The sequence below is a fragment of the Abramis brama genome (genome assembly GCF_963993115.1).
Source record: "Abramis brama genome assembly, chromosome: 14".
Taxonomy (NCBI): domain Eukaryota; kingdom Metazoa; phylum Chordata; class Actinopteri; order Cypriniformes; family Leuciscidae; genus Abramis; species Abramis brama.
The window spans coordinates 30,713,286-30,732,594 of NC_139976.1; the positions used below are offsets into that span (position 1 = coordinate 30,713,286).

Below are 19,309 nucleotides of genomic sequence, written 5' to 3' on the forward strand. Positions count from 1 at the left end.
TGAACTAATTTGAAAAAAATAATTATTATTTGTTAATCAAGTAAACCATAGTTGCTTCAATCCAGTTAATCTCCATCTTGAAATAATATCAAATGTATTCTTATATTTACTTTATAAAAGTCAGTAAAAAAAAAAAGAAAAAAAAAAAGATTTCACTGCAAAAAGCCACAACATAAAGATGGACATCTTTATAATTATTCTAAAAGGCCTTTTACTTGCTTATAAAAAATAAAGACAACAGAAGGCATTTAGTAGATTGTATTCAACAAGTTTTTCAGCAGTTGATCATGCTGACGATTCAGAGGCCTTCAGATATTCTGATATCAAATATGGTGCAATAGACTTTATAGGGTTAACTAACAAATTACATTAATAATTATAATTTTTTGCCAGCATTTTGGGAATAAATTTAATGGAGGATGAAGGGAGTTGAAGGATGATTTTAATGTTTCATTTATGATGTGGAACATCATATTAGAAAGTCTCAGTCTAGTGCATAACTCTTAATGCATGTCTACTGTTTAGAGCACTTGACCTTTTTAAACTAAAGATTGGTTAAATAATACAGATGCTAGACAATTAATCATAACTAATTCTTTCTTTTGTTTATCAGACGGCAGTGAAGTTTGCCACATAAACGCACCCAATCCTTTTTAAAATAATAAAAAATAGAATTTTATTTGAAAAGCCAACCTATAAAGATCACATGGCAATTACAAAATCCTTTGCATAAAGATCATGAAAATCCAAACTCACCATATCAACTTAAATACAAAAAAAATAAATAGTTATATTTCTCTAGCCATTTATAAATAGGGCACATATCAGCTGGCAAAAAACAAATGAAAACAAAAAGCACAAAGTTGAAGAACTTAACAAAACTTACATTTAGTCTAAAAGACATTCTTCACTGTTTTGTTCGTAGAATTTTGTGGTGAATTCTAACAGATAATAATAATAATAATAATAATGAAAAAAGCATAACCCTGATGACTGACAAAATTGGAAACAGTGTGATGCATCAGAATGAGACGAGTGCAAGTGCTGAGTCTGACCTTGAGGCCTAACGGTACATGTACCAGCATGCAATCGTATATTAACTGTAGCGCTATGGCACATTATTTGTTTCTTAAGAGTGACTATTCCTCTTTTTTCCAGTGCATGAGTGTATATTTATTTCCAGTGAATTACATAATCAGATTCCAAAATTTAAATACTTGTAATTATGTAAGAATAGTAACTTTTTTTATTGAATTCATTACTTAACGTAATCATTGATTCTTCCTAATTTTTATATAGTTTAATCTAGATCAGCCACTAGTCAGGCTAGGCGACTATAAATTCATGGTAAATTGAGAGCACAGCATAAAATATTAATCTTTTTTTTTAGTTAGTGAAAAAACACATTCAAATCAGTGTTATAAACAAGTCAGGTCAAAAGTAAATCAAAGTAGTCAGATTACACTATAAAAATTGTAGTTAGTGATGTAATTACTACATGACACATTTTAGGTAATGTAATTTGTATTCAGTAATGGACTTCAATTTGCAATCTACCACAGCACAAGTAAAAACAAATCTTATTCATTAATATAATTCATTGGAGAGAAGTAGAAACCCTGATATTATTTGAATTCCATGTGTACTTACATATACATTGAAGTTGCCGGTGGGCGACAGGGATTTGGGCGTATGATCCAGAGAAAAGGCTGTAGGCACAATCTTCATGGACAAGCCGATCACCAGATAACCATATGAACCTTTAAATGCCCAGCAGTTCCCAGGATGCACGTCTGGCTGTAGGGACAAATGGATGAAGAGAAACAGTGATAAAGACAGAAGAGAAAGAGACCATTGGAAATCAATGCTTGAATTTACAAATGAATACACATGAAATGAGAATTCTCAAAGGTGTCAGACCTGTATGACTACACGTGGTGACTGAGAGAAGTACCACAGCGGGAGGCCAAACAGACTCATCAGTGCCGTTTTGGTGTTGAAGGACTCTGAGCAACGAGTGCTTATGATGCTGCCTCCTACAGACACAAAGAAATGCAGATCTTGTCATATTTTGGCTAGTATCATGCATTAGACGTTCCCCAACAGTCTGTGGAAATAAACACGAGATTCGAAGTCGTCATGTGATTGGTTGAATTCTACAGGATTTCAAGGAGACGTGTATCGCGCATCCGCCTGGAAACAAAGTCGTTGTGACGCCAAACCCCCTCATGGAATAAGAAAAGTTGTGTTCACAGCTGTGACAATGAGCGCTTATCAGGATCAACTAAATCATTGGGAGATCAGCAGAAAAAAGAAAAACAGCCATTGCAACAGAGTGAATAGTGGTTAACGTTCTGCATTTATAAAGCGGCATCGAACAGCAGTCACACCGAATCGTTGTTCAGACCGTTGACTTGTTACTTTTGGAACATAGAAGTTGTTTGCCACAAAAAAGCACCTCTTCAGAGGACCGAATCACAAGCTGCTATTGTGAATGCGCCACTCCGCTGCCGTGTGTGTGTTCCGGTGAGAAGAAAAACTGTTATATATTGGCTTTTTTATATATTGTTCATCCAAAGCATCACTAAATATTTAAAGGGGACCTATTATGCAAAATTCACTTTTGTATGGTGTTTGGACATAAATGTGTGTTGGCAGTGTGTGTACACAACCACCCTACAGTGATCAAAATCCACTCACTCCTTTTTTTTAATCCCCATAAATCATAAGCAGTCTCTCCAAACGACCTGTTTTCAGAATGTGGCTTTAGTGACATCACTAAAGCCACAGGCCCCGCCCACGAGTGTTGACTGACACTGCCGTTATAACTTAGACCTGCCCTGATCGAGTTCACTGCGAGTTGTACACATCAGCCATTGCTGCAGCAATGCACTCACGAGAAGCGTCGAAGCATCTCCCAAGTGTTGAAGGTGTTGTAGCTGGATGTATTCATTCACATAGCTCTCTCTATTTACTCTTGAAATCTGCCAGCCACTGAAGACAAGGTGGATTCATTTTGTTTTCAAAGAAAATGCTCCCTCAACTCTACAGAAATTTGTAAGTATGTAAGTTACTTATGCACTTCGTATACTGTTTACTCAGCTCTAACAGTGATTTTCTGAAGAAAAACTGATGCTTCATCTTTTGTGTGACATACAGTAAACTTTATTAAACTCATCAGTATATTTTGTGTCATCATTCAGACAATTCAGATCGTCAGACCAAGTCCTACAGCAGGCTTGCATTAATAGTGTATACAAGCAATGCCAAATAGGTTATAATCGTAATTAAACTAAACTATACCTGTTCCAACTCCATACAGCATATAATCTCTCAGACTCTGTAGGCATTTGTATGGTCGAAATGAACACCATTACTGTGACTGTCTGTTTTATTATTATCATCTTCCCTGTTCTGGCTCTGATCGCGGCTGCTTAGGCTCCGCCCCCTGTGCCGTGAACATACACACTCTGGGGACATCAGAGACTTATTTTACATCTTGTGAAAAGGGGCATAATAGGTCCCCTTTAAATGTTAAGTTCTGATCTACCATTCTCTTACTGTTACATGATTCAGTGACATTACAAAGTGAAACTATTGAAGGTGTTTTTCACTGCACGTTTTTCAATTTAAAAAATCTTTCAGTTTTTATCATTTTTTGTGAAATTATTTGGTAGTCAGAGGTGTGTGTGGTTGGGGCGAGATTTCTTTAAGGGGGGGCGCGACCAAAAAATGTTTGAGAACTACTGAACTAAACTGGATTTTCAAAAGTATGCACCAGTTTAAATAAACTTGCACAACGTTCTAGAATGAATTTCACACTGATCTGTTATTGTGGGAACATCGACTTTACATTTTCAAGCCACTAAACATGACGCTGAAGAAAACGAACTGCGACTGAAGCAACCAATACTTGTCAATGTCCTCTTGGGTCGTCCTTGGCCAATGAAAGCTGCAATGGAGCCGTCAGTCTGAAGGACTTGTAGATCGAACTGATATGCCATTTCGAACAAAATCAGGGCAAAACGAACTTCATTTGGAGTTAGTTTTGGGAGTTCAAAGCAGCTTGCCAAAGCAAACTTTCCAGAAAAATTCACTTCAACTAATAAACACCTTTGTACTACCATTGGCCCGCGCCGATTACATAATAGGTAGGTTTCCCAATCTCTAATTCCATGTTGTACAGTTCTACAATACGCGAAAAACTTTTAAAAACAATTTGAAATCCATCCATAGTTAACATCATTACAATACCTCCAGATTCCAATGCATAGTCCACCAGACCAGTGCGGTCTTCAGAGTAGAGCTTCATTGCATTGTTGACAATCAACTGTACATGCTGAGGAGAAAGATCAACAAAACACAAAAGCAGCATTACATATCTGACAATAATTGGGTTACTTATTAATTAGCATTCTCAAAGACGAGTTCTCAAAAGCTAACTTACTCCCCTGTGGCTTGTAGTACAGTCTGAGTGATTGTCTCTTTAGTAGGCCTTGACTTGCCCTCCTCTACCTGAAGGGACAGGTTACCCAGAATGCTGCTCTCCAGCATGCTGAGTGAAGCCTGAAGTTCAGTGGTGCTCACAAAGTGATCAGAGAGCCACTGCAGGAGAGATTCAGGAAGCTCCAGCTCTACTGCTCGGTCACTGCCGTAAAACAGAGACTTGATTTCCCTTTCCACCTGCTCGGACACCTGCAAGAGAACAGATCCAGGAGTTAGGACACCATTTAAGACTGTTCAGACTGATCTGCCTTTTGGTATATTAGACTCTTTAGTTGTCATCTCATTTTTAGTTGTCAAAAACCCCCCAAAAAAATTCAAAATACTTTTAACTACTGCAAAGCAAATGTGATGCAATACATTTTATTTGTATATATTGTTATATGAAATTTATAAGACCACATAATAGGAGAATTACCAGTATTAACCCCAGATTAATTCAATCAATGGAATTTAACTAGTGACTGCTCAAAAACGGTCCAAATTTATGAAACCTACATATTAACAAAACAAATATTACACAAATATTTTGTTTGAAAATATTCTACTTAACCCTCTACTGCACAGTGTTGCCATATGGCAACATACCCTTTCTTTGGACATTTCTTTAAATTTGAAAATAAACATGAGCTCTGAATGGTCTTAAATTCATGGTAGAACCTGGTGGTAACCAATGATATGCTTTGATGACATTACATGACACTACACACCCTTGCACTGTCATTCTTTTCACACACTTTTGATGACTCCAGTTGCTGAAGAAGTGCTCGTGAATATGTGAAGATTTTCCTCAATTTTTCATATTTCTTCAGAATTTAAAATTACATCAAGCATCTGGGATAAGTTTTAATCTTTTTTCAATCATTGTCACATTGTTTTGATACTACTATTACCTTTTTATTCAATAAAATAGGTATGTTGCCATATGGCAACATTGTGCGGTAATGGAACAATATTTTGCCCATGCTAATGCAGAGTAGCTTTGTATGAATGACAATGTATGGATGCACTGATATAGTTGGATGGTTGTATTCTACTCATATATTTATATATATTTGTATTTATTTATAAAGTAAAGTAAAAGTAAAGTATAAAAGTAAAATTTTATTACTTATTTTGTTTAGAAACTAAAGCCGTCAGTGTTCTATGGCAAGGCTGAGAGGAGGGCTGAAATGTACAGGGTACAAGTGGTTATACCATCTCATGAAAGTGAGGATGAGCTAGGGATCAGTGATGAGGAGTATGAGAGGCAGGCAGAATTAGGCCTAGTAGACTCAATATGTAGTAGACTAAATGTTGTTGAAATAATCGTTTCACATTGAGTAGTTTCACTTGAACAGTTCTTATGAGTTTGCGTCAGATGTTTTGTAAATGTTGTTGAAATAATACTTTGAAAATTAGTTTCATATTTTGTACACAAAGCTCTTGAAAACATTTTAAATAATAAAAACAATTTAATTTCTAAAAGACTGTAATCATCTATGAATTTCATGTCATTTTGGGAGAAAACACATCAGGCTGTTCCATTGTCGCACAATGTTGCCATATGGCAACGCACCCAAAAGTACCCCCCGAAAATAAAAAGAAAAGAAAAAAAAAAGTTAATTTGAGTCTATTTTATATATAAAAAAACACTGTAACATTTTTTTCCATGATTGCATAATAATGCGTGCAGTAGAGGGTTAACTTTTTATGAAAAAGAAGCTGCAATTGTTCATCAATAAGTGAATTTCTCCTTTTTCAGACCTACTTTCCTTATTCAAATGTAGACACTTTAGGATCTGTATCATATGAACTACAGCCTAAAGGGGTGTAGAGCAAAAGTTCAGATTTATGAAACGTCGGCTAAATTTGTTGTCTGTTTGTAGTGCTATTGTTGTCTGTAAAAATGTGTGTGCATGCATATTCATATTTATCAACAAAATTCAGTCCTGAAGGCAGTGGTTTTCAATCCTGGTCTTGGGGACCCACCACTCTGCACATTTCCTGTCTCTTATCTGAAGGGGGCGTTAACACACCTTTTTTTAAAAACTAAAAATCGGAAAACGTATGCGTTTTGGCAATTCTAACGGTCACCACATTTTCAAAGTTTGGTTTGCATACTAAAAACTAGGTGGTTTTTAGAAAAGTTTAACATTTCTTGCATTATAAGCGCTAAACAATAAGTGTTAATGTCAGGTATAAAAACTAGGTACTGCAAACACTTATAGATAACAGATGGCATGGAGCACTTACTGAGCTTGAAAAGGAGGCCAGCTGCTCACATTTGTCTCTGCATCCCACCAGCCCCTGCACATCATCTCTGATGCGCTCCAAAGCCTCCTCTAGCCTCCTCACCTCTGCCAGCAAAGCCTCACTGGAGCCGCTTTCATCCTCCTCGCTGAAGAGAAACAGACATTACAACATCCATTTACATGAAGTACCTGGAATATTACTTCAATCTGGTTTAATGTTTGAAAGACATCACTGTTGACCATTTAAAGATCATAACCTGGGATCAGGGGTGGGCGCCTCAGCCTCAGGAATCTTTTGCAATGCGGGCTCTTGTTTTCTCTGCAGCTCCTAAATTGAACACATTAAATTGAAATCACCAGTTCTGCTGAATCTGTTGAATGTTGCTTATGGAATCAGAGGTCATTATATCATACTCAAAAAGCATGGGTACTGTGATGTGAAAGTTCAGAGTAACTTTGGGCCAGTGGTTTAGAGCCTTCCACAACCAAAACTAAATCCTGCAGCATGCTGATATAAACCACCTTGTGTGTTCCTGGTACAATTTGAATGTCACACCTCAGTTTTGCGTGCCAATGTCTGGAGCAGAGCCTCAGCTTCGGCGAGTCGAGTATTCTCTGACTGTTGCTCTTCTGCATGCTTTTCCTGACGCTGCAGACAGAAGCAAAACACATCAAATCAGGAACTAATTAATATGCTAAACAAGGACTTAAGCATTTTTCAATTAACTGAATTTAATCACAAAAAAAGGCATTACATAACATATAACTGAAAATAAACATGTTAAGAATGGTGTTAAACTAAGAACAATGTAAAAGTTATGTCAGGATGTTAATCTCTAGTCGTCTCTGTGCTCTACACAGCTGGGAGTGAGTTTAGCTCACCCAAGTTACTCTTTTATCGTGAACTTCATAAACAGTTCACAAGTTTTGGGGTAGAAAAAAATAAGTAAGTTCTTGAAGTCTTATACCATGTCCCAACCAGATGCAATTTGATAAGATTCCAGTGACAAGTGATTTCTCTGCAACTACGAGAGAAAAAAAAAAAAAAAGCCAATCAGAAGAGTGTGTGGGCAGGCTCTATGCACGCACACGGCACTCGCAACGAAGTGGATAAGTACATAATCAAATTCATAAATATTACAGCATTTTAATATTAAAAATACTAATTGAGTTACTGAAACGATCTTTGTCATAGACCCAACTCAATGTGAACAAAAGTGTATTCTAATGGCTTCTGTGACTAACAGTATAGCAGACTACATGCATTAAAATATCAGTTGACACTATATCTCCCAATACTATGTCTTATGATATTTAAATGCTTAGTTGTGATCAAAACACGTTGTTACCCTCGATACAAACTACAGATGCAATGTAATGCAATGATGATTGAGAGATCATAATCATAAGCCTGATGTATCATTTGAACATGATTTTTCTAAAAATGATGTATTAAAAGCAAACCTTAGTTGCTTCACTCCAATAAGTGCTCATCTTGAAATATATCTAACAATATAAAAGTTCTTCTTACATCTACTTAAATATCTGTAAAGATTTCACCACAAAAAGAAAAGTGGAGGACATTTTTTACAATTATAATAAGGCCTTTTGCTGGCTAAAAAAAGTATGAACTATTAATCAGATGAAAGGTTTTAACGGGTTTTTCATCAACGTTTTGATCATGCTGATAATTTAGAGATCTTAGAAATGTGTATAAACATGAGGCAATAGGCCTTATGGGATTAAGCATGATGTCACCTGTTGCGTGTTCTTGGCCTCTTTCTGCACTTCTCCCTTCAGCAGGCTGAATCTCTCCTCCAGCAGGTCTCCTATCCACTGGCCCAGGCTCTCTCTGTCTGTGTGTCTGTGAAGCTCTGACCGCAGCGTGTTATAGAGACTGAGCACTTCAGTGTGCTGCTCTTCCTGCCTGAGCAAACCCCCTGCCACTCGATCCCACAGCTGAGACAAGCTCTCCTCCAAATGCATCATCCTCTCTGCCTCCACTGACAGCACAGATGGCCTAAGGGAGGAGCGAGACATGATAGGGTAAGATGCCCAGCTTAAGAACAATGTGCTTATACTTTTACATGGTAACATATTTAGATCTACGTTTAGCATCAACCAGAACATTAAATGAAATAAATAAAATATTTGCTCATTTACTTGCCAACAAAATTACTAAAACTGGTCATATTGCCGTACTACTGTGATGAGATGGACCCCTACCTGAGGCGAGAAGACCCCCTGGCTCAACTTTTACACTTTTGATATTCTAATTTATATTTTTTTTAACGTGTCATTAAATGTTCAAGAGCCCCTGTGGTGGATATCATGTGTTTAATGTTGATTATATGCCTATGTGGTGGTTTTTTAAATATGCTTTAAGACAAACCATGTGCAAATTCATCAGCCAACACCATTGCTGAGTATTTTCTCCTTAAAACTGCAGTTTACCAAAGACAGTCTCAAAAACACGGTTTGAAATTGCACGCTCTCAACTTCAAAAACATGTTGTAACCAATCACATCTCAAACGCGGGCGGGCTTTAGCATATTACTATGCTGCGAAGTAATCCTTTGCATAAAGTTCATGAAAATCCAAACTGACCTTATCAACTTAAATACAAAAAATAAATAGTGATATTTCTCTAGCTATTAATAAATTGGGCACATATCACAGGGTTTCTGCACACTTTTTAAAGTCAAATTTAAGGCTTTTAAGACTTTTTTAAGACCCGAAGAAATCAAAATGAATACCATGCATTAGGGGTGTGCAATATTGAAAAAATATGTCTCCATACTTTCAGTTTTGTTGATAATGATTAGATAATATTTGACTGATTGTGTTTCTGTGCTTGGTGCCATGGCTGGTTTAGGCCTGTTGTTGACAGCTGACTGACGAAGATATTCATATTTCTCATATTCTATGCAGTGGTCAGTTCACAGCAGTGACAGAAGTTAACATTTTTTATTAAGGGGTAATATTCGCCATCTTAAATTGATTTCCAGGGGCATTTTCACCTATATATGGACATTTGTAGATGTATGCATCACCTTTTATGTCAAATTCTAACATTAAAATTAAATTCTATTAGAATAATTACACAATACCACGGTTACCAGTCAAATTAAATCAATAAATCAAAATCCATCTTTGCAGAGGTGAGACAGAAGTGGCATCAGATCTGGCATTAATATATTTACATTGCATTTACAATTGCATAAATAAAGCTATGAGATTGTTAAATATGAACTAATTTCTAATTTAACGTTCTAATTAAAGGGTACTTTAAATGTGAAACTAAAACTGCCAGTATGTGGCAGCAAGTCACTGTCGTAATAAGTGAGTTGAGGGAGTCATTCATTCAACCGATTTGTTCAAACGACTGATTCATTCGGGAAAGAAGCAAGTGATTGTTCATTGAATTAAATTGATTCGTTCAAAACGCGGATTCCATTCAAAAAATCATCGCTGTCTGTTGCATTGAGACTGCTATGGCTTCATTTTGAAATTCTCCTCTGCGAAATAAAGGGAAAACAAACAATATTGACCATATTGTTTATAAATGTATCTCACAATGTTAATTTATTGTTAATTTAACTGTTATATAAAATAAATATCACATTTGCAATTGTGCACGGTAAAACGGAACTCTTGCTGATGTGATATTGTAGGCCTATGATAACAACATAATATGATATAATAAATATAAGACAAAAACTCATTTGTGGGCGCCAGTGGCGGCTCCAGAGATTTTCTGTTGCAGGTGCTATGGGGATGCTCAACACTCAAGAGAAGGTGCTTTGAATTTTGGGGCGTTTCATTATGGAGGTCGCATCGGACCACCATAATGAAACGCCATCATGAAAGTATACACATGCGTACATGCCCACATTAACTATACTCGTTCTGCGACTATAAGTATATATATACTGTATATATATGTAAAAGTATTCAAGGGCTATAGACAGGGACGCAACTACCAAGTGTCAGAGGGGTATGCAGCAACATTTTTGGCAATCATCAATCTGGTGCACTTTGAGAGTTAAAAATTAAAAGCTCCAACCCATATTCAGTGTGCAAATTAAACAAAGAAAAAATCAAACCTCTTTTAGTTGGTGTCAGTCTACATTACACTACTACATAATAATAGTTAATTAATCCCATGATAGTAATAGCCATATATTGTAAAACAAATGCACTGAAAAATAAAGGAAACTTTCATAATTGATTTTGTACTAATTTCTATACTTGAAAGAGTATATTTCTATACTTCACATTAAAGATGTGATTGGGCCAGCCCAGTGTCAATCAAGAAAAGAACCAATGGGCCGCTGATCTACGCGTTTCATGGGGTATCAGAAAAAAAAAACGAACGCTGACTTTTTTTAACCAATGCATTACACCGGCACTAACCCATGCGCCGCCAATTAAGCAAAACAAAACGAATGGGCCGCCGATGTACGAGTTTTATGGGCCGTTAAGACAAAAAAAAAAAAGTATGAGATGTATCGGCCCAAAAAGCACGTCGGCCCACCGGGAATCTCCCGGATGGCCAGTAGTCTACATGCCTGGACGTCACATTTTAAATCCTACCTGTTGCCTTTCACCATCCACTTATTTACAGTAGCTGCTGTCGCATCAATTGACATGCCATCTCCTTTTCCCTCTTTCTCTTTCTAGTCCCCGACAGCTTTTTTTGCTTTCTCCATCTTTTTCGACGACAACTCACTAACGTTACTCGTTCCTGCTCGCTCAGCGCTCACGGCGACCGCGACCGCGCCCGCCCCCGCCAGCGCGCGTCCGCTCGCGATTTTTAAATTATTATTTAATTCCTGTTTTTAACAACATGAAAAAGACTATTCAAACATGACATTAAAATATAAATATAAAAAAATTACAGACATTTCTTGGGGGTGCTGGGCAGGTGCTATGGCTATTATAGGGGGATCTACAGCACCACCTGGCTCCTCCCTGGCGCCACCACTGGTGGGCGCTAGTAGTAGTAGGCTAAATTACACTGTTGAAGATGTAATTAGTAGCTAGTAATTACATTATTTTTTTTAGAGATGTACCCAACACTGTGCATAAAGTATGTTATGAGATTAATGTTTTAAATATAAACAGTTTTAATGTACAAATATTAATTGATTGAAAAATTAAAATATAAAAGGCTTAAACCAGGGAACATTTATTTCCACTATCTCAGTTTAATATTCAGTGAGGGGAAGGAGTGTTTGGGAAACAGTCAGTATTTCATTTGATGCCAGTAGTGTGAATGTGTGTGTTTGAACTGTCTGAGCAGCTCCAGATGCAGCAGAGTTCTAACTGTGGTGACATCATATTGAGAATGCGTCATGGCAACTCTAAACGACAACTCTGACTCTGGTCTACTGTTGGTGTGTTAGGAGTAAATCGATTGAAAGACTTGAGACTTTCTGCAGATATTGAATTCTTTTAGCATTCGGTGTCCATAATGGCGCTGTTTAGCAGTATATTTAGTAAATTGTTTGGGTGTTTTGCTCACTTTTCGCGCAGAAGGGAGACACCTCAGAGAGCACAGCAGTATGCAGTGCAAGAATTAGCGGCTGGATATAGAGAAGCTGGAGAAAAGAAAAGGAAGGTGAGAAAAAGGAGGAAACAGAAGATTGTAGGGCCAACGCCACTTCTTGTGGAGGTCAAACCTCTGCATTCTACAGTCAGATCTTCCTTCTTAAAGCCAATAGAGGGAGAACTCCCAAAGCTTCCAAGTGTCTCCGGACACCTCGCTCTACCAGGCACTCGCCTCAAACCCCTGCCGCCAGTGACAAAACCAGCCGTGCATCCTGAACCAGTTCCAGCACCTGAGGATGAGTTATCCCTGCCATCTTCTCCGCTTCAAGTAAATCCTCCCAAACCGTCGGCGGCTCCTTCATGTCCAGAGGAAGTTGTTTCCTTCCGACGCTCTTCATCCCAGATGCGTCCTGCGAAACCACAGATGCATCCATTGGCGGTTCCTCCGCGTCCCACTCCAGCACCTGATGCACTGTTTTCCATCCGACGCTCTTCATCCCAAATGCGTCCTGCAAAACCACAGATGCATCCATTGGCGGTTCCTCCACGTCCCACTCCAGCACCTGATAAACTGTTTTCCATCCAGTGCTCTTCATCCCAAATGCGTCCTGCAAAACCACAGATGCATCCATTGGCGGTTCCTCCACGTCCCACTCCAGCACCTGATGAACTGTTTTCCATCCGGTGCTCTTCATCCCAAGTGCGTCCTCCCAAAGGACTTCCTCCGAGCCCCACTCCTGCACCTGATGAAGTCGTTGCTCTGCGACGTCCTCCCAGCCGGAAGCCTCAGCCGTTCACTTCCCCGTTTGAGCCACTTCCACAACTCATGCTGGTTGACATCGAGAATGAGGAGAACGAGTATGTGGAGGACAGAGAGAAGACCATCAGTGACTTACTCGAGACTGAACGCTCCCAAACGCCAGAGGCTGAAATGAGAGCGAGAAAGATGTTTGCCTGGTTGGAGAAGGACAGCGAGGTGCAGGAGGAAGCGTGGGCGAGCGAAGTGGAGGAGACCCAGGGATTTGAGGAAGAGGAAGGTGACCCCAGGGAAATGGGAGACTCCAAGGCCATGCAAGGCCATTCGGATGAGGCGTCTCAGATCGATGAGCACATGATGAGGCTCTTCTGTGTAGCCTCTCCTGACGGCCCCAAGACTGAGACCCAGCACAAGGCGACCGTCCAGAAAATGTGCAAAAGGAAAGTGCCACTTTTTCTGTTCACCTGGGCCAAGAAACAGGAGGAGAAGAAAATAATCAAAGAGAAGGAGCGAAGAGAAAAAGAGTTGCTGCTTGAGCGCTACACGAACGATCCGAGACTGAAGCACTTGTGGATCAACAAGCACAACCGCAACTACAACTCCTCCTAATGCAGATCATCATCCCTCCTCACCTTTAACCTGTGTAAATAAAAAAGTTTGCAAACTAAAAGTTTAAAGATCCATGACTCCTCCTGACTATGAAAACATAAAACACGTGTAATATGAAGTGAATCAAATTGAACTAATTTGAAAAAAATTATAATTATTTGTTAATCAAGTAAACCATAGTTGCTTCAATCCAGTTAATCTCCATCTTGAAATAATATCAAATGTATTCTTATATTTACTTTATAAAAGTCAGTAAAAAAAAAAAAAAAAAAGATTTCACTACAAAAAGCCACAACATAAAGATGGACATCTTTATAATTATTCTAAAAGGCCTTTTACTTGCTTATAAAAAAATAAAGACAACAGAAGGCATTTAGTAGATTGTATTCAACAAGTTTTTCAGCAGTTGATCATGCTGACGATTCAGAGGCCTTCAGATATTCTGATATCAAATATGATGCAATAGACTTTATAGGGTTAACTAACAAATTACATTAATAATTATAATTTTTTGCCAGCATTTTGGGAATAAATTTAGTGGAGGATGAAGGGAGTTGAAGGATGATTTTAATGTTTCATTTATGACGTGGAACATCATATTAGAAAGTCTCAGTCTAGTGCATAACTCTTAATGCATGTCTACTGTTTAGAGCACTTGACCTTTTTAAACTAAAGATTGGTTAAATAATACAGATGCTAGACAATTAATCATAACTAATTCTTTCTTTTGTTTATCAGACGGCAGTGAAGTTTGCCACATAAACGCACCCAATCCTTTTTAAAATAATAAAAAATAGAATTTTATTTGAAAAGCCAACCTATAAAGATCACATGGCAATTACAAAATCCTTTGCATAAAGATCATGAAAATCCAAACTCACTATATCAACTTAAATACAAAAAAATAAATAGTTATATTTCTCTAGCCATTTATAAATAGGGCACATAGCAGCTGGCAAAAAACAAATGAAAACAAAAAGCACAAAGTTGAAGAACTTAACAAAACTTACATTTAGTCTAAAAGACATTCTTCACTGTTTTGTTCGTAGAATTTTGTGGTGAATTCTAACAGATAATAATAATAATAATAATAATGAAAAAAGCATAACCCTGATGACTGACAAAATTGGAAACAGTGTGATGCATCAGAATGAGACGAGTGCAAGTGCTGAGTCTGACCTTGAGGCCTAACGGTACATGTACCAGCATGCAATCGTATATTAACTGTAGCGCTATGGCACATTATTTGTTTCTTAAGAGTGACTATTCCTCTTTTTTCCAGTGCATGAGTGTATATTTATTTCCAGTGAATTACATAATCAGATTCCAAAATTTAAATACTTGTAATTATGTAAGAATAGTAACTTTTTTTATTGAATTCATTACTTAACGTAATCATTGATTCTTCCTAATTTTTATATAGTTTAATCTAGATCAGCCACTAGTCAGGCTAGGCGACTATAAATTCATGGTAAATTGAGAGCACAGCATAAAATATTAATCTTTTTTTTTAGTTAGTGAAAAAACACATTCAAATCAGTGTTATAAACAAGTCAGGTCAAAAGTAAATCAAAGTAGTCAGATTACACTATAAAAATTGTAGTTAGTGATGTAATTACTACATGACACATTTTAGGTAATGTAATTTGTATTCAGTAATGGACTTCAATTTGCAATCTACCACAGCACAAGTAAAAACAAATCTTATTCATTAATATAATTCATTGGAGAGAAGTAGAAACCCTGATATTATTTGAATTCCATGTGTACTTACATATACATTGAAGTCTCGTGGGGCACTGCTAATGTTGCCGGTGGGCGACAGGGATTTGGGCGTATGATCCAGAGAAAAGGCTGTAGGCACAATCTTCATGGACAAGCCGATCACCAGATAACCATATGAACCTTTAAATGCCCAGCAGTTCCCAGGATGCACGTCTGGCTGTAGGGACAAATGGATGAAGAGAAACAGTGATAAAGACAGAAGAGAAAGAGACCATTGGAAATCAAAGCTTGAATTTACAAATGAATACACATGAAATGAGAATTCTCAAAGGTGTCAGACCTGTATGACTACACGTGGTGACTGAGAGAAGTACCACAGCGGGAGGCCAAACAGACTCGTCAGTGCCGTTTTGGTGTTGAAGGACTCTGAGCAACGAGTGCTTATGATGCTGCCTCCTACAGACACAAAGAAATGCAGATCTTGTCATATTTTGGCTAGTATCATGCATTAGACGTTCGCCCAACAGTCTGTGGAAATAAACACGAGATTCGAAGTCGTCATGTGATTGGTTGAATTCTACAGGATTTCAAGGAGACGTGTATCGCGCATCCGCCTGGAAACAAAGTCGTTGTGACGCCAAACCCCCTCATGGAATAAGAAAAGTTGTGTTCACAGCTGTGACAATGAGCACTTATCAGGATCAACTAAATCATTGGGAGATCAGCAGAAAAAAGAAAAACAGCCATTGCAACAGAGTGAATAGTGGTTAACGTTCTGCATTTATAAAGCGGCATCGAACAGCAATCACACCGAATCGTTGTTCAGACCGTTGACTTGTTACTTTTGGAACAAGCCCAACATAGAAGTTGTTTGCCATAAAAAAGCACCTCTTCAGAGGACCGAATCACAAGCTGCTATTGTGAATGCGCCACTCCGCTGCTGTGTGTGTGTTCCGGTGAGAAGAAAAACTGTTATATATTGGCTCTTTTATATATTGTTCATCCAAAGCATCACTTAATATTTAAAGGGGACCTATTATGCAAAATTCACTTTTGTATGGTGTTTGGACATAAATGTGTGTTGGCAGTGTGTGTACACAACCACCCTACAGTGATAAAAATCCACTCACTCCTTTTTTTTAATTCCCATAAATCATAAGCAGTCTCTCCAAACGACCTGTTTTCAGAATGTGGCTTTAGTGACATCAACGCCCACGAGTGTTGACTGACACTGCCGTTATAACTTAGACCTGCCCTGATCGAGTTCACTGCGAGTTGTACACATCAGCCATTGCTGCAGCAATGCACTCACGAGAAGCGTCGAAGCATCTCCCAAGTGTTGAAGGTGTTGTAGCTGGATGTATTCATTCACATAGCTCTCTCTATTTACTCTTGAAATCTGCCAGCCACTGAAGACAAGGTGGATTCATTTTGTTTTCAAAGAAAATGCTCCCTCAACTCTACAGAAATTTGTAAGTATGCAAGTTACTTATGCACTTCGTATACTGTTTACTCAGCTCTAACAGTGATTTTCTGAAGAAAAACTGATGCTTCATCTTTTGTGTGACATACAGTAAACTTTATTAAACTCATCAGTATATTTTGTGTCATCATTCAGACAATTCAGATCGTCAGACCAAGTCCTACAGCAGGCTTGCATTAATAGTGTATACAAGCAATGCCAAATAGGTTATAATCGTAATTAAACTAAACTATACCTGTTCCAACTCCATACAGCATATATTCTCTGACTCTGTAGGCATTTTTATGGTCGAAATGAACACCATTACTGTGACTGTCTGTTTTATTATCATCATCTTCCCTGTTCTGGCTCTGATCGCGGCTGCTTAGGCTCCGCCCCCTGTGCCGTGAACATACACACTCTGGGGACATCAGAGACTTATTTTACATCTTGTGAAAAGGGGCATAATAGGTCCCCTTTAAATGTTAAGTTCTGATCTATCATTCTCTTACTGTTACATGATTCAGTGACATTACAAAGTGAAACTATTGAAGGTGTTTTTCACTGCACGTTTTTCAATTTAAAAAATCTTTCAGTTTTTATCATTTTTTGTGAAATTATTTGGTAGTCAGAGGTGTGTGTGGTTGGGGCGAGATTTCTTTAAGGGGGGGCGCGACCAAAAAATGTTTGAGAACTACTGAACTAAACTGGATTTTCAAAAGTATGCACCAGTTTAAATAAACTTGCACAACGTTCTAGAATGAATTTCACACTGATCTGTTATTGTGGGAACATCGACTTTACATTTTCAAGCCACTAAACATGACGCTGAAGAAAACGAACTGCGACTGAAGCAACCAATACTTGTCAATGTCCTCTTGGGTCGTCCTTGGCCAATGAAAGCTGCAATGGAGCCGTCAGTCTGAAGGACTTGTAGATCGAACTGATATGCCATTTCGAACAAAATCAGGGCAAAACGAACTTCATTTGGAGTTAGTTTTGGGAGTTCAAAGCAGCTTGCCAAAGCAAACTTTCCAGAAAAATTCACTTCGACTAATAAACACCTTTGTACTACCATTGGCCCGCGCCGATTACATAATAGGTAGGTTTCCCAATCTCTAATTCCATGTTGTACAGTTCTACAATACGCGAAAAACTTTTAAAAACAATTTGAAATCCATCCATAGTTAACATCATTACAATACCTCCAGATTCCAATGCATAGTCCACCAGACCAGTGCGGTCTTCAGAGTAGAGCTTCACTGCATTGTTGACAATCAACTGTACATGCTGAGGAGAAAGATCAACAAAACACAAAAGCAGCATTACATATCTGACAATAATTGGGTTACTTATTAATTAGCATTCTCAAAGACGAGTTCTCAAAAGCTTACTTCCTCAGAGAGGCCTGCCTCCCCTGTGGCTTGTAGTACAGTCTGAGTGATTGTCTCTTTAGTAGGCCTTGACTTGCCCTCCTCTACCTGAAGGGACAGGTTACCCAGAATGCTGCTCTCCAGCATGCTGAGTGAAGCCTGAAGTTCAGTGGTGCTCACAAAGTGATCAGAGAGCCACTGCAGGAGAGATTCAGGAAGCTCCAGCTCTACTGCTCGGTCACTGCCGTAAAACAGAGACTTGATTTCCCTTTCCACCTGCTCGGACACCTGCAAGAGAACAGATCCAGGAGTTAGGACACCATTTAAGACTGTTCAGACTGATCTGCCTTTTGGTATATTAGACTCTTTAGTTGTCATCTCATTTTTAGTTGTCAAAAAACCCCCCAAAAAACTTCAAAATACTTTTAACTACTGCAAAGCAAATGTGATGCAATACATTTTATTTGTATAGGCCTATATTGTTATATGAAATTTATAAGACCACATAATAGGAGAATTACCAGTATTAACCCCAGATTAATTCAATCAATGGAATTTAACTAGTGACTGCTCAAAAACGGTCCAAATTTATGAAACCTACATATTAACAAAACAAATATTACACAAATATTTTGTTTGAAAATATTCTACTTAACTTTTTATGAAAAAGAAGCTGCAATTGTTCATCAATAAGTGAATTTCTCCTTTTTCATATCCAACTTTCCTTATTAAAATGTAGACACTTTAGGATCTGTATCATATGAACTACAGCCTAAAGGGGTGTAGAGCAAAAGTTCAGATTTATGAAACGTCGGCTAAATTTGTTGTCTGTTTGTAGTGCTATTGTTGTCTGTAAAAATGTGTGTGCATGCATATTCATATTTATCAACAAAATTCAGTCCTGAAGGCAGTGGTTTTCAATCCTGGTCTTGGGTACCCACCACTCTGCACATTTCCTGTCTCTTATCTTATCTTGTTAACACACCTTTTTTTAAAAACTAAAAATCGGAAAACGTATGCGTTTTGGCAATTCTAACGGTCACCACATTTTCAAAGTTTGGTTTGCATACTAAAAACTAGGTGGTTTTTAGAA

The 19,309-nt window shown here is 37.9% G+C and overlaps 2 protein-coding genes across 4 annotated transcripts in view; both read right to left on the reverse strand.

The window, feature by feature from the left end:
* LOC311095721 (uncharacterized protein) overlaps positions 1 to 19,309 on the reverse strand; it is a 98,956-nt gene that overhangs the window by 52,225 nt on the left and 27,422 nt on the right. For all 3 annotated transcript variants that reach the window (XR_014608893.1, XR_014608894.1, XM_084134402.1), the window contains exons 7-10: positions 18,238 to 18,504; positions 18,049 to 18,133; positions 15,722 to 15,837; positions 15,431 to 15,598 (exon numbers count right to left, since the gene is read on the reverse strand). Coding sequence is in view for 1 of the 3 variants with exons in the window: in XM_084134402.1 (XP_083990528.1) it covers positions 15,431 to 15,598; positions 15,722 to 15,837; positions 18,049 to 18,133; positions 18,238 to 18,504 (636 nt within the window). In the remaining 2 variants the exon portion in view is untranslated. The remainder of the gene's footprint in view (positions 1 to 15,430; positions 15,599 to 15,721; positions 15,838 to 18,048; positions 18,134 to 18,237; positions 18,505 to 19,309) is intronic.
* On the reverse strand, positions 1,542 to 9,634 carry LOC311096261 (SUN domain-containing protein 1-like; the record flags this gene model as incomplete). The annotated part of the gene is made up of 9 exons (XM_084135328.1): positions 8,496 to 9,634; positions 7,294 to 7,386; positions 6,995 to 7,065; positions 6,739 to 6,883; positions 4,448 to 4,695; positions 4,255 to 4,382; positions 1,921 to 2,036; positions 1,651 to 1,797; positions 1,542 to 1,553 (listed from the first exon to the last, which is right to left on the reverse strand). The coding sequence occupies exons 1-9, from the start codon at positions 8,865 to 8,867 to the stop codon at positions 1,542 to 1,544; spliced, it is 1,332 nt and encodes a 443-aa protein (XP_083991454.1). The 5' UTR covers positions 8,868 to 9,634.